Source organism: Cyprinodon tularosa, unplaced genomic scaffold (assembly GCF_016077235.1).
Source record: "Cyprinodon tularosa strain WSP-4 unplaced genomic scaffold, ASM1607723v1 ctg777, whole genome shotgun sequence".
Taxonomy (NCBI): Eukaryota; Metazoa; Chordata; class Actinopteri; order Cyprinodontiformes; family Cyprinodontidae; genus Cyprinodon; species Cyprinodon tularosa.
In genome coordinates, this window is record NW_024039537.1 from 23,635 (window position 1) to 38,862 (window position 15,228).

Genomic DNA, 15,228 nt, shown 5'->3' on the forward strand with positions numbered 1-15,228 from the left:
CTTAATTGAATCTGACATATTAAAAAAATCCCCATCATCATCCAGCAGATGTTCAGTTTCTGCCCAAATATTTTCTTTCTGTTGTGGATTTTTGTAACAGGGATAACTAGGATCATACATAGTTTGTATGAACTCTGTTTATTCTCTGCTTCCAAACTCATCATCTCTTCATCCATTCCTGCAATAAGAATTTTCTTTTAAAGTTGTGAGATTCACTCTAGAATCTCACAACTTCTTCCTGGTCTGATTATTTAATTAATTGCTCTTAGTTTTTGGGAATATATACAAACTATGCTCTAATTTCTAGATACCGATCTGTTTTTACTATAATTTAATTTGACAAACCGGGTCTTCTCTACATTCTTTTTTCTGTTTGGTGCGATTGCAATAGCAGGTCTTGATCTGGACGGACCGGAGGGGAGCAAAAAATAGCTCAGCTCCGTATTTTGACGGTGAAGGACGGTGAAGGACGGAGAAGACGTACGTGGGCGGTGACGAGCGGAGGATGTGGAACAGCTCTCATTGATTTACATGACAGACAAGTACTCCGTACGTGAGCGGGGCGGAGCGCTGACGGAGAATGTGGAATCTGGGAGTAAAGGAGGACAAATACACGTCCGGCTGGGTGCAGCGCCGGACGCCGGACAGTGCAATGAAAATCCGGACTGTCCGCCCTAAAGCCGGACATCTGGCCACCCTACTGCCATATGATAGCGCTTTCTAGCTTATTTGTCGTTTTGGTAACTACATCAAAATTAACGCTAGGTGGACAAAAATCACGCCATCTGGAGGAAAATCACGCAGCTTTTTCAAATCACGCGAGAATGTGTACAAAACAACAAAAATGGTGCCGGCAACGCTTCTGGGTCGTTTTCATCGAATGTCGGTGATTTTAAAGTAATTTTGAGTAATAAATAATTTTTTTTGCGATCATTGCACTTGCCGGGTAGCCTCGTGAGACCATCCTGATCTCGCAAGCTTTCAAGGATTCACTCGCAGATCAACCTGGCTACTTTCCGTTAAAGACAACTTGGAGCCGTTCACCAAACAAAGTCCAATCAGCGTTGGCTTTGAGGCGGGTTGAGGTGTGACGCAACGAGAAGCGCGACATTTCAGTCTAAAGAACATGGCGGCTTCAGCCAATGAAACTAGCGTTAGCGGGGCTATCGAGCAAGTTTTATCGGAATTACAGAGTATTTCTTCACTGAAAGAAGAGCAAAACACTGCTCTGGAGGCTTTTCTCAGAGGAAAAGATGTTTTTGCTCTTCTCCCGACTGGTTTCGGCAAGAGTAGCCTGGCTTGTGGTTGTGTTTTCGTCCTCGCTCTGTTAGTATGTCATATGCTTCGTTGATCTGATTGGTTTATTTGGCCCGTCTATCACCAACATAGGCCAATCAGCTAACCAGTATTTTCACCCCTTCCCAAAATTACTTCAACGGAAGGTTTCCAGATGGATATGCGGAGCAAATCCATCTGGCGGAGTCAGGTTAGCGCTTTCTAGCTTGTTTGTCGTTTTGGTAACTACATCAAAATTACCGCTAGGTGGTCAAAAATCACGCCATCTGGAGGAAAATCATTACTGTTTTTTCAAATCACGCGAGAATGTGTACAAAACAACAAAAAAGGCGCCGGCAACTCTTGTGGGTCGTTTTCATCGAATGTCGGTGATTTTAAAGTAATTTTGAGTGATAAAACATTTTTTTTGCGATCATTGATCTCCCAACAATAAAAACTACTTGCTCTGGGAGATCGGACAATGGTTAACATCGAGCCCTCCCACTCCTCAAACCTATCCTGATCTGGGATGATCTGGGATAGCCAGAAGTAAATATTATACTGTATATATTTTTGGTTCAGTAAAAAATGTATAAAAAAAACGAATACACTATATTCTTTTTTCTGTAAATCGTTTTATTCTGCACGACTCTTTACGTTGTGTGAGGAAAGAAATATATCCACTGATAAAAACATTTTGGCTACTAGCAATATCAGAAATTATTGCATTCAAAGTTCGATTCCCTCAGATCACCTGAAGACAAAAACTTGGTGTTTTAGGCGACATAATGGGATCCTGAGAAAACTCTGTCAGCCTTTGCTACAGAAGAAGATAAAAGAAAGAGAAATAAAACATTTAACCAGTAAAATCTTACCAGCTCTTCACACTTGGAGTGCCGCAGACGTTTAGCGATGTCCAGAGGAGTTTCTCCAGCATCGTTTGCTGTGGAGAAAAATAAAAAAATCAGATCATTAGAATGAATGTTATGGTTTAGAGAGGAAGCATCAGATTTACAGGTTAATTTATGCATGATTTTGGTGAAACTGGATGCAGTTTTGCAGCCCCCTCTGCAAGATACCTTCAAAAGGACCGCGGTTCTGTCAGACCAGTATCTATATACTTAAAACATTAAATAATGATAAACTACATTGAATAGAAAGTATTGAAGACTTTTCTGGAATAAACGGATACGTTTTACATTCTCTCCGTTGTATTGTGTGATGTCATCATCGGACATGCTCAGAGCAGTCACAGAAACGGTCCAAAGGCTTTTAAATGTTTTGCTTTTTTTGTTTTTAGAATATGCAATATTTATGAAAGATAAACAAAGCATTGGCCACCAGAAAGTTATTCTGTTGGCGCATGCGCAGGATGGATCGTGCTTCCGGGACGGAAGCTGTTTCCTGCATACGAGTCTAAAATTATCATCGATAACACAAAGAGATGCTTCTCCTTAATAGCCTCCAATTAACTGATTGCTCAGTTTGCGTTTATTTGTTCTCCAAACTAGTTTTTTGTAAAATGACTCCAGAATCCTGGTTCCCCACCAGCAGCAGGTCTGTCCTGTGTCATATTAGCCGTTTGAATCTTACTGATGGAGACGGAGGCTTTGCCCCTCAGCAGCAGCTTCAGACACTCGCTGTTGTCCGTCAGGCAGCAGTAGTGCAGCGCCGTGCTGCCTTTGGCCGTCTGTCTGTCCAGATTCCCGCTGAAAAACAGACAGAGAAGAAAAACTAACCTTAAACAGAGGGGGAGGACTCAGGTTTCAGCTTTCAAAAACCTAAAATGCAGCAATAGAGTTGATTCTTTCCTGCTATCACCCCAACCCCTTTACAGAGGAACAGAGACCACACCTATTCAGGCAGGCCAGGGGTCGCCAACCCAAACTTCTCAAAGAGCCATATTGGACCAAAAATACAAAAAATAAATCTGTCTGGAGCTGCAAAAATGTAAGAGTCTTATATATGCTTCGTATGAAAAGGGGCTGTAAGTGTATTAGCCCACTATAGAAAGGGACTACGTATGCTTAAATATATAAAAAGCATTCATGATTAAATGTTTATCCTGGAGAAAATGTCACATGGCAGCATGAGGTGAGGGAGGAGCAGTAAACGCTCTCACCACGCGCCGCTTCACCGCTCTTCATCACGTGGTTGTTGCAACCAAATCCTTCTGTGTTTTATGCAGAGGTCCCGGGTTTCGGCACCAAAATGTCGAGTTCATAAAATGTAGGTTTTTGCTTAAGAAGAACTGAAATACACAATTTATGGATACAATTCCTGCAGGAAGGAGAGACAGTTGAACCCCAGACTCCCAGTCTCCCACTGGACCTCCTCCGCAGAGCATTTATTAACAGCACATGACACATGGTTACAAACAGAGTATTGTTCTGACAGAACAATTGATCAGTTCATGAAGACAGAATGCTCCATCAGAATTACAAGGCAGGACAGGAGTGGAGCATCCCCTATCAAAAATGTTTTATAAGCACACATTAATTTTATAGTGATCCTTGAACAAACCTAACAGTGGTTTAGGTTTTGTTGCATTGATGAAATTCTAGAAACACGATAAAGAAATCTTTCTGTGGTGGACGTGTTTTCTGTTGGGAGGAGTTGATTGAGTCATGAGGAAGAAATCCCACATCCTCCGTCACCAGCGTTCCTTGGTGTGATTTATATTTTTATAATTTGGGGAAAGTTCCCATCCCTGCCTCAGAGCGCTACCTGTTGTATCTGAAGACGCTTTTCCATCCTTGCAACAAAACTAGCAGCAGTATTGGAGTTTGGAGATGCAATCTACTTCTTAAATCTATCTTTGCTCCCCTCTAATTGATCCAGAAGTTCTGCAATCGCATTTTTTCCTCTAACTCCCAACTTGGTGGTCGGTCATTACAAAGCAAAAATGCAGGCAATCCTTCTGCATTGATAATGAAAGCAAATTATTCACTTCATTCTTCTTTGAATCCTCTTTTCTCATCAGCCATCTTCCTTTTTTCCCCTTTAGGATCCACGGTCTGAGCCACAGCTGCAGCTTTGTTTTCCAAGTTATGACCACTGACCTCTATGGCTATTTAAATTAATTTACACAAATGTTTACAGCATTGGAAAATATAATACATTTTTGTTTGGCCTCATGCACACCATATAAAAAAAAAAAAAAAAAAAAGATTTTCATACATTTTTGAAAAAGCTCCAAGGAGCCGCAAGGGGGACATTAAAAAGCAGCGGGTTGCCGACCCCCGAGCTAGGCCAACAATTCTCTTTAACAACCCAACATTCAGAGACGTAGAAATGTATTAGGCATTGCAGCCTAACAAAATAACCCAAACAACCTCCATTCTAAAGGGGTGGACCCGTTCATCCATTACAATTTGCATGTTTTCTAAGCAAAAACAAGGCTTTGTTGGGCTACTGTACAAAGCCTGGAACTCAACGCTATTTTTGACATTTAGAATTGAAAAATCTTCCTGGATGGGAAGAGGAACATCTTCAAACTTGGAAACTAAGTCCAGTGGATTGTTTTTAAACAGATAGAGTCAACAGGGGGCGCTGTGGTGACCTCAGACATGGACAGGGATCACAGAGACGGAGAGACGTTACCTGTTCTGAGCGAGGAAGTCGACGATGTGGAGAGAGTTTCTGTCCACCATCCTGACGGCAAGATGGAGAACCGTCTCTCCGGCTTCCTAACAGACGCAAACATTAAAGTTACACTCAGAGCAAACAGCAGGCAAGAAGAACAATCAAAGCAAACTCCAGTTACATAGCAGGGAGAGGGTCAGACACCTAATGAGATCCACAAAAAAAAAAAACATGAAAAACAAGAACATAAAATAAACAAATACTGAATATGTCATAAAGGACATTTTGACCAAATATTAACTTATGCAACAACCAGAGAATTTGTGGAAACCTTCTGGCCAATGTAAAATATTGATGCTCATCTAATAAAGATAATTTATGAAACAAAATCAAAAAAACGGTGCAAAGATACAATTTAAATTACAGAAGAAATTTAATTAAATACCAAAAGAAAAGTAAAATAAAATAGCAAAAAGCTGCTAAAGTGGTGCAGAAAAAAAAGGTGGAACCCAATATAAAATGTCTGTTCCAATGCATCTTTTCCCTCTTTGATTTTGTTCCTCTAAACTAGGAAATGTTACCGTGGCAACATACTTTCTCTATATGATAGACCGTCTCCATTGCAGTTCAAGGCTCCCAAGAAGATTTATAAACTTTTATTCTCTGCTCTTGTTTCAAAAATGTAGCCTGAGATTCAATTTTCAAATTTTGAACTTTCCAAAAGTTTCCTTTCCAAGGGTACCGTAGCAGCAGGTCGCCGCCATTTTTATATTAGTGCCTGGTACAACATAACGGAACTCTGTCCAAACGGACATGGGATGGTTTCATGAAAAAATTAATTTATTAATTAACTTAAATGATAAATGGCCTGTACTTTACACTACATCAGGGTTCCTACAGCATAAGTCAAGTTAAATTCAAGACTTTTTAAGACTTTTTAATGCCACTTGAAATAAAAATTTAAGACCAAAGTTACAAGAAACACAAGAAAAACCTGCTTGCATCAACTTAACCCAAAGGTTTATTTTAACATAAACCACTGCACTAATGTTTCAAATTTTGAAAAGCTTCCCATACAGGAAGAAAACTAAAAACACACAAATGACAGATATATTTGAACAATTATTTAACTGAATTCACAAACTTTGTTTTAGCAGGGAACAAAACTAATCAGTTTTAAAGCCACAACATAACCAGCGCTAAGTCTTTTTGCAGCTATTTTTCTTTGTATGGTTTTCTTAGTATGTTTGATTTGGTGATAAGTGGAGGCGTTGCAGAGACAAGGGTGGAACTAAACTCAGAAATACCGGCTGTTTCTCTGTAACTCCATTTTGACGCTTTGTGTTTCGTGCTTCGCATGTGCGACTCCACTGCCTTAATTCCCATCGTTCTGAGCTTGAATGACTTCTTGCACTAAATCCACTGAGCCTCATGTATGTTCCCTGGTTTTAGCCATGGAGAAAACTCTTGGCTGGAGACAATTTTGGTTGCATTTACACTTGCTCATATTTTCCAGACAAAAAGTTAATGGTGCATCTCCCAAATGTCCCGGCCGCAACAACGCTTTATTGGTTCCGCTATCGGGACGGAACCAATAATGGCGAGCCGTTATTTCTTTAAAATAAAAAAAATTTGTCGATTTTAACGTTTTATTTAGATTACAAAAATAAATCGTAATAAAAACAATCCTATTTATGATGTTTTAAAAATTAAGACCTACGAAAGACTGATTTAAGACATTTTAATACCAATTAAGGCCTTAGTTTTATTTTGAAGAATTCAATACCTTTTAAGACTTTTTAAGGACCCGCGGGAACCCTGTACATTCAGTCACTCACACACTGATGGTGGCAAGCTACATTGTAGCCACAGCTGCCCTGGGGCTCACTGATAGAAGCAGGGCTACTGTACACTGGCGCCACCGGGCCCTCTGACCGCCATCAGTAGACAATGGAGGTGAAGTGTCTTGCCCAAGGACACAACGACACTGAAATTCAGGGCTTGAACCGTCAATCCTTCGATTTCAGGGTAAACTCCTACACCCGACGCCACTGTCGCCCCAATTAAGGTCTCTTCTAAAACATCTTATATAAATGTTTGGGGTTTTTTTTTTTACACTGAGAGAACAAAAATATAGATGATCAAATAAATATGGATCAGTTTTAAAATATCTCTACAAACAGAAGTCAAATGATCTTATTTAGGTTGGATTCTGGCTCACGCAGTCTAGAAGATGCTCGATTTATTCTCCGTTCAGACAAACCAGGTTACAATCTTCACAGGATTCTGCTATGAGACTAAAAACTGCGACTGAGACTGGTAAAAAAAAAAACTTATGACCACCCATGTGCATAATATGCTACCTAAAACCTACCAATACTGTAAAAACGCCCACATCCCAAGCTAAAATTAATGAACTAAATCACTAACCAAAAACCTATTCTAATTAACATATCAAAATAAATTCTAAGATTTAACAAACAATTGAAAAATAGCTCCTATAAAGAGGATGTGTAACATGTCGGGTCGTACGTGTTCGTTGGGTTGAGGGAAAGCCTCCATCAGGTCCACCCCCTCAGCGTAGACCTGGATCAGTGACATGATGTCTCTGTTCCTGACGGCCTCGTAAAGAGTCCGCAGCCTGGACTGAGCGTCGGCGCACAGCCGCAGGGCGAAGCGTTTCTCCGTGTACTTGGCCGTGATGTAGTCCTTCCTCATTTGCCTGGAACAGACCCACAAACGACAGGTGAATCATGTCACCCTGCAGTTTAACGACAGACGAAGGGTAACATCAGAACCTACATGTCACTCTTTGGATCCGGCTTGGTTACACCCTGTCCCTCCAGATCTGCCTCCATGATGTCGTTAAAGTTGGCGTTTCCTACGTTCTTCGCCAACTGAGAGACAAGAAACAGATAAAGACCAACAGCTGTCAGTCGATCATGAAATCCGACCAAAGAGATGCTGATGTCTGAGAAAAACATCGTCCTGATCTTTAGGATCAGTTTGGGGATTTACCATTAAGCAATACTAGACAGCTGCCTAGGGCCCCAAGTTCCTGGCAGCCAAATAAAACTCTGTTTATATGTCTAGTTAAAGTCGTAGGGAATCAGTTGTTCCAACGGATGAAGTTCCGAATTCTCTCGAGTGCCCGACTTTACACAAGTGAATAAAGTGAATGTGACTGGTCGTTTATCAAGGGAAGGTTTGCAAGCATGTTTGGTTGTGGCCGGTTTGTCGGAAGCATCTTGCTAACCAGTTAGCAACTTAGTGCTAGTAGGTTCCCAATGGGAAATTTCATTGGGACCAAGTAGCACTAAGATGCTAACTAGTTAGCATCTTAGTGCTAGTAGGTTCCCAATGGGAAATTCCATTGGACCAAGTAGCACTAAATTGGTGACTTAGAAACGACGCTGTCAAGGAACGCTATGGACAGCGGAAACATGCAAGAGGAGGAGAGTTTAGTGTCGGAGGTCGTGGATGAGTCTCCTCCGTCATCCATTTTTTATTTAGAGGAGGAAAGCGGGGACGAAGATGTTGTGGAAGAGGACGCCAGGGTGGCAGAAGCTTGGTTTGGTGTAGAAGGCTTCCAGCCGTACATGTTTGAGCCCTTGCCTCGCAACGCTGCCAGTTCTGTTAGCTCTACGCCTGCCGAAGACACAGACGTCCATCCCCGTGAACACTGGGACGCAGCTCAATGGGAAAGGAAAGGATTCTTATCTCTTTATTCAGCCGTTGCGTATATTAGCTGCGACATATGAATCAAGATGTTATGACAGAAAACTTTTGATTGACAGATGACCGTTGATATATGATTGGCTGAATTTAGGTGTTCAGGCTGACGTAGAACTAACTGGCCTGCAGAAGATAATGAAAAAAAAAAACAGATTTAAGGACAGGATTTTTTTTTTATAGAAATTTTCTAACTTTTGGGACAATATAGTCTGATAAAGAGAACATTTATATACATGTTCAAACCAGAATGATTTGACATTTAAATATGATTTCCCTATCCTTGATTAAAATGCCATCAGGGGCGTGCAGGTGGCGCAGTGGTTAGCGCTAACGATCCATGTATGGAGGCCTTAGTCCTCGACGTGGCCGACCCTGGCTTGAATCCAACCTGTGGTCGTTTGCCGCATGTCTCCCCCCCCCGCCTCATACCTCCTTCTTGTCAGCCTACTGTTGAAAAAACGAGCCACTAGTCCCGTAAAAACTCAAAAATAAAAAAATGCCATCAGAAGGCTTATAGTATTAAGCGTGTCTTCCTGGGTTATTTACTTTGGCCTTTTTGGAAACACAGGAAGGAGCAATCAGCTAAGTGAGCTTAGTGCTTGGAAAAAAATCTTTCATTCCTTTAGAGACAGCATGAAAAGTCAGCTGAGTACAAAACATAGAGAGGAAAACAAGAAGAAAAGGGACAAGAAGAGAGGGACACAACCTAGAACAGATAATGGATGTCTATTCTATTAACATTTCTCTATGTCTATGATGGGTCTATTTTATGTGTTGTCTTCTCAGTTCAGGGTGCCTTCTGCCTGTGTTTGCCTAGGGCCCCACATTTCCTAAATCCGGCCCTGTTGGGGACGATTCATCTCAGGTTATTTCATGTAGTTAAAACTATATTTTCAGATAATCTTCCTCTGAGAGCATTTTTAGGTTTCAGTCAGTTTCCCAATTTTCAGTTATAACAATTGGAACCCTGATGAAATTTAATAGAGCTAACTTTATAATTTCTGCTAGATTTCGACCCGAGTAAAAACCAAGGAGCAGCTTCTGTTCTAGGACCTGGATGACATCACATGTTGCGATGATGAAACCATTAAGTCTGCTCTAATCTATAACATAAAATAAATCAGTTTCTAACTGAAATAAAACACATTCAGGTTCTGCAAAACCATCCTGATCCATAGGCAGAAACCAATGTTTTGGAGCGGCCTAGTCAAAGTCCTAATGCAAACCTAAGTGGGGGAGATACATTATAGGGATCATAAACAAGCTAGAAAAGTCTCTGAAGTGTCTGAATTACATGAATTCTGCAAAGCAGAGTGGGATGTTTAAGTCTCATCACCAGTTACCATGGAAACGAATGACCTGGTATGAGTGCAAAGACAGAAAACATTCCTCTGAAAAAAGTTTAGGAGGAGAAACTGAGTGAGACGCAGCTCCAGCCTGAAGGAAAAGCATTGAGCAGAACTCAGAAGATCCCATGAAGAAAACTACTGAAGTAAAAACCTCCTGGTCCTCAGATGGACTCACCAGCAGCTCAGACGTCCCCAGAACATCCAGCTCCAGGCTCTGGATCCTGGAGTAATGAACCCCCATCTCCCGGTGGATCCCAGAACACTCGATGCAGATCAGGATCCCGAGGTTGGTGGAGAGCCAAGTGGGACCTGGAGAGAGGAAGAGGAGGAGAAAGTCTGCTGAAGATCTAACCTGAGATGTTTCACTGAGATAGATTTACTCCATGAAGGGACTGAGCTGCAAGATCCATTTCAGTTCAAAAATCAAAGTCAGATTACATAGATTAATAACACACAAAGGGATCAGCTTCAGGAAATTCATTTCTTTTTTATTTTGGTGAATAAAAGCTCCCAGTTGATAAATAAAACAAAAGAAAAATCTGACTTAATTGTTTAAATTGTTAAATTCTCTAATAATCTCCCGGATGACCTAAGCCGTGCGATATTTTCAATCATTGCATGCAGGTACAACTCAAACCAGGGATCTTTAACCTTTTCTAGGCCAAGGACCCCAACACTGCAAAAATATGGAAATCTAAGTAAGTCATTTTTTTCTTAAAATAAGTGCGTTTTTTCTCGAATTGAGGATGAAAGTGAGACACTTTGCCAATGGAACAAGGCAATTTACATTTAAAATAAGAAAAAACTATTGCATTGTCTTATTTCAAGTTCATATTTTCTAATTATCTTATTTTAAGACTAAAGATACTAATTTCATTGGCAAATCATCTTATTTACCTACTCAAATTAAGGGTAAATACACTTAATTTACAAATTTTTTTTACTTATTTCTAGATTGTTTTTGCAGTAAAACTGATGGTTAGATGTAATAAAATTAATGTAATAAAAGTAATCCCTCCCAGGGATTATTAAAGTATTTCTGCTTCCTGGTTGATGGGACAGGTGTTGTGAATGAAACGGTGCCCAGGTTTGAAAGAGCTCCTGAATGTTGCATTGATGACTGAAAGACATCTTATGCCTCCATTTATCTGTTTACTACTGTGTGTTGAATTCATGTTAATGTGGATTTAAAGACATTTCAATTAGTGGATAAAATTGCAGGAAGAATATAAAAAAAAAAGTCTAATGTCAGGTTTATTCAGTGATGATTGTAAAATTAATGTGTGCTTATGAATCATTTGTGCAAGGGGGATGCTGGACTGTGTCTTGTGACGCAGTCAGGACCCCAATGGAGTACCTCTGAGGACACCCTAGGGGTCGGAGACCCCCTGTTGAAGACGTCCAACTTAAACTGTACGACGAACCCACAGGGTTTAAAAGTTCACAGTTTACGATGTTTGTTCTTCCACTGTTCGGTCCGATGGTCTGATGCGATATACCTGCTTACGCTGTACGTCTAAAAGCCACACATTGGACTCAGCGCTGAAAGAGGGCGCTGGTTGGACTCGTCAATCTGAGTGAAGAAGAGGAAGAACTCCCTTGTTTGCACATGCTCAGTGCTCAAGGTTCTGGTAAATCGTGTCGTAGCTTTGCTTCAACAGCAGGTTTTACCCACGAACTCCTCACGACGGCTGACTGAATTTCAAACATGTTTGATTTTTTCCCAACCTCACGATTCCCGATCGGAAAGTGGTCATGGGAGGCAGATTGGCCCCCCCGTCACCCCCTGTGTACTACACGACACACGATGAGGCTGAAAGTTGAAAAAATTCTTGCACGACTGGAAAATCGGCCCAAAAAGGGCAAAAAATGGTGCAGTGTACACTAGCCTCGTGAGACCATCCTGATCTCGCGAGCTTTCAAGGTTTCACTCGCAGATCAGTCTGGAGACTCTCCGTTAAAGAAAATTTGGAGCCGTTCACCAAACGAACGTCCAATCAGCGTTGGCTTTGAGGCCGGTTGAGGTGTGACGCAACGAGAAGCGCGACAGTTCAGTCTAAAGAACATGGCGGCTTCAGCCGATGAAACTAGCGTTAGCGTGGCTATTGAGCAAGTTCTATCGGAATTACAGAGTATTTCTTCACTGACAGAAGAGCAAAACACTGCTCTGGAGGCTTTTCTCAGAGGTAAAGATGTTTTTGCTCTTCTCCCGACTGGTTTCAGCAAGAGTTTGATCTATCAATTGGCTCCTCTTCGTCGTCGCTCTGTTAGTACGTCATATGCTTCGTTGATCTGATTGGTTTATTTGGCCCGTCTATCACCAACATAGGCCAATCAGCTAACCAGTATTTCTGCCCCTTCCCAAAATTACTTCAACGGAAGGTTTCCAGATGGATATGCGGAGCAAATCCATCTGGCGGAGTCAGGTTAGCAGTGTACGCCTGGCTTTAGAAGAGCAAAGGCCAGCAAATGTTCTCTGAGAAGGTTGCAAGTACCCATTTCGATCCCCACAGCCTCCACTCTGGGTCCCTGAGCAAGAAGGTGTTAGGATAATTATCATTGATGATGTGTGAGTTTATTACACCTTAATATTAGCTGCCTATTGCGCGTCAGAACTGATGCTTTCCACAATAGTTTATCTAATTCGGACAGTTCCTCTGTCCGGATATACAGTTATAATCTTCAGCTAAGAACATAGTGCAATATTTTGATAAGGCTGGAGCCACACTGCATAAAATGGAAATCTAAATGAGTCATTTTTGCTTAAATTAAGTGCATTTTTTCTTGAATTGAGGAGGCAATTGAGATAATTTGCCAATGGAACGAGACAATTTACACTTAAAATAAGAAAACACAATTGCTTTGTCTTATTTCGAGTGCATATTATCTAATTATCTTGTTTTAGGAGTAAAAATACTAGTTCCATTGGCAAATCATCTTATTTATCTGCTAAAATTAAGGGTAAATACACTCAATTTAAGAATTTTTTAACTTAATTCTAGATGGTTTTTGCAGTGCATGGATGCACTGGAAAAAATCAAAATCTAGATAAGTCATTTTTTCTTAAAATAAGGGCATTTGTTCTTGGATTGAGGAGATAAAAGAGACATTTTGCCAATGGAACAAGACAATTTACACTTAAAATAAGAAAACACAATTGCATTGTCTTATTTCAAGTGCATATTATCCAATTATCTTATTTTAAGAGTAAAAATACCAATTCTATTGGCAAACTATCTCATTTACCTACTCAAGTTAAGAGTAAATACACTTAATTTCAGACATTTTCACTTATTTCTAGATTGTTTTTGTAGTGTGCCTCCTCATCTCACTGCAAAAAACATCTAGAAATAAGTAAAAACAAATTTTAAATTGAGTGTATTTACCCTTAATTTTAGCAGATAAATAGGATACTTTGCCAATGGAAGGAGTATTTTTACTCCTAAAATAAGATAATTAGATAATATGCACTTGAAATAAGACAAAGCATTTTTTTTTTCTTATTTTAAATGTAAATTGTCTAGTTCCATTGGCAAAGTAAGTCATTTACCTCCTCAATTCAAGAAAAAATGCACTTAATTTAAGCAAAAATGACTCATTTAGATTTCCATTTTTTGCTGTGTAACGTGTTTGATGTAAAATGTGATGATGAGGCCGACTGGAGATGTATAAAATATTTAACTGTTAATCGGGGCCGCTTCCTGAGAGAGCAGCTGCCTTCTGTAACTCTAAGCAACTTCTCTGATCTGAGTAAGATTATAATTTATATAAAAATCTGTTGTCATGTCGAAATGTTATTTAAAGAGTTTGTCCTGAGTGATCTCTTTTTAGGAAAAAGAACCGGAGAGATAGAGCTCCAAGGTGCAGACACAGCCTTTAACAACCCTAAACTCCAAATGGCTCTGCAGGTGCCGCACAATGGCAGCCCACTGCTCCCCGAGGGGACGGGTTAAATGCAGAGGTACATTTATCCAGTGTGAGAACCATAAAGTTCAATAAAAAAAAATATAAAAATAACAAGAAATGATTTATCTAAACAAAAAAGTGCAGATAAGTGAGACACGTTGCCAATAATAAAAGTTATTTGTGTTTTCAATAAAAAATACTTATCTTGTTTTTAGTTTATAATACCAAATTTTCTTGTTTTAAAGGGCATAAATACTTATTTCACTGGTAAATCTACTCATTTCAAGATATGTTTACTTATTTTTAGATAATTTCTTTTCAGGGCGTCCTGTCAGTCACCATTATAATAAATTATGATTTCAGGATGTTTTTAATACAAAAATCTTGTCTGATTCAACAACCGCTGCAGATTGTTAAGATTCCTGTTCCTATTCCGGCAGCAGAAGGTTGCTTTCGGTTTTTATTTGTTTTTTTTAACAGAAACTTGTCAGACAACCACAGCAAACAGCTGAGGAATGAACTATAATCAGATTTTACATCAGAGTTTCAGTCGACTTGGTAGTTTCCCTTTAAGCAGAAACCGTTGAATAATGGATCTGCTTCCTAATAACTCCTGATTTCTCAGAAGGAAGAACAGTTTTAGAAAACGGCTGCGTAGCTCTTCAGGGTTGACTGTCAGCAGTGGCGGTTCTAGACCAAATGTTCCAGGGGGCCAGAAGGGGGCCAGCGGGTTTTCATCGGGGCACAGAAAAGCATGAAATAAAAAACAGAGCAAGGGATTCAAATATATTGAGATATATTCAAGATAGCTGTGTGAAATTTCTATTTAGTTATGTTTAATTAAAATTCTATTTCTTATTAAGTCAATATCACCGGCCACTTTATTAGGTACACCAGTCCAACTGCTCGTTAACACTTAATTTCTAAGCAGCCAATCACATAGGGGCAACTCAGTGCATTTAGGCATGTAGACATGGTCAAGACAATCTCCTGCAGTTCAAAGCGAGCATCAGTATGGGGAAGAAAGGTGATTTGAGTGACTTTGAACGTGGCATGATTGTTGGTGCCAGAAGGGCTGGTCTGAGTATTTCAGAAACTGCTGATCTACTGGGATTTTCACGCACAACCATCTCTAGGGTTTACAGAGAATGGTCCAAAAAAGAAAAAACATCCAGTGAGCCGCAGTTCTGTGGGTGGAAATGCCTTGTTGATGCCAGAGGTCAGAGGAGAATGGCCAGACTGGTTCGAGCTGATAGAAGGGCAACAGTGACTCAAATAACCACCCGTTACAACCAAGGTGGGCAGAAGAGCATCTCTGAACGCACAGTACGTCGAACTTTGAGGCAGATGGGCTACAGCAGCAGCAGACCACACCGGG

The 15,228-nt window shown here is 40.3% G+C and overlaps 1 protein-coding gene across 2 annotated transcripts in view; it reads right to left on the reverse strand.

Annotated features, from left to right (window-relative positions):
- The window catches only part of asap2b (ArfGAP with SH3 domain, ankyrin repeat and PH domain 2b), a 77,214-nt gene that overhangs the window by 13,343 nt on the left and 48,643 nt on the right, over positions 1 to 15,228 (reverse strand). For both annotated transcript variants that reach the window (XM_038270784.1, XM_038270785.1), the window contains 6 exons: positions 10,120 to 10,253; positions 7,663 to 7,757; positions 7,393 to 7,582; positions 4,879 to 4,964; positions 2,869 to 2,984; positions 2,151 to 2,218 (listed from right to left, as the gene is read on the reverse strand). In XM_038270784.1, the coding sequence (XP_038126712.1) occupies positions 2,151 to 2,218; positions 2,869 to 2,984; positions 4,879 to 4,964; positions 7,393 to 7,582; positions 7,663 to 7,757; positions 10,120 to 10,253 (689 nt within the window). The remainder of the gene's footprint in view (positions 1 to 2,150; positions 2,219 to 2,868; positions 2,985 to 4,878; positions 4,965 to 7,392; positions 7,583 to 7,662; positions 7,758 to 10,119; positions 10,254 to 15,228) is intronic.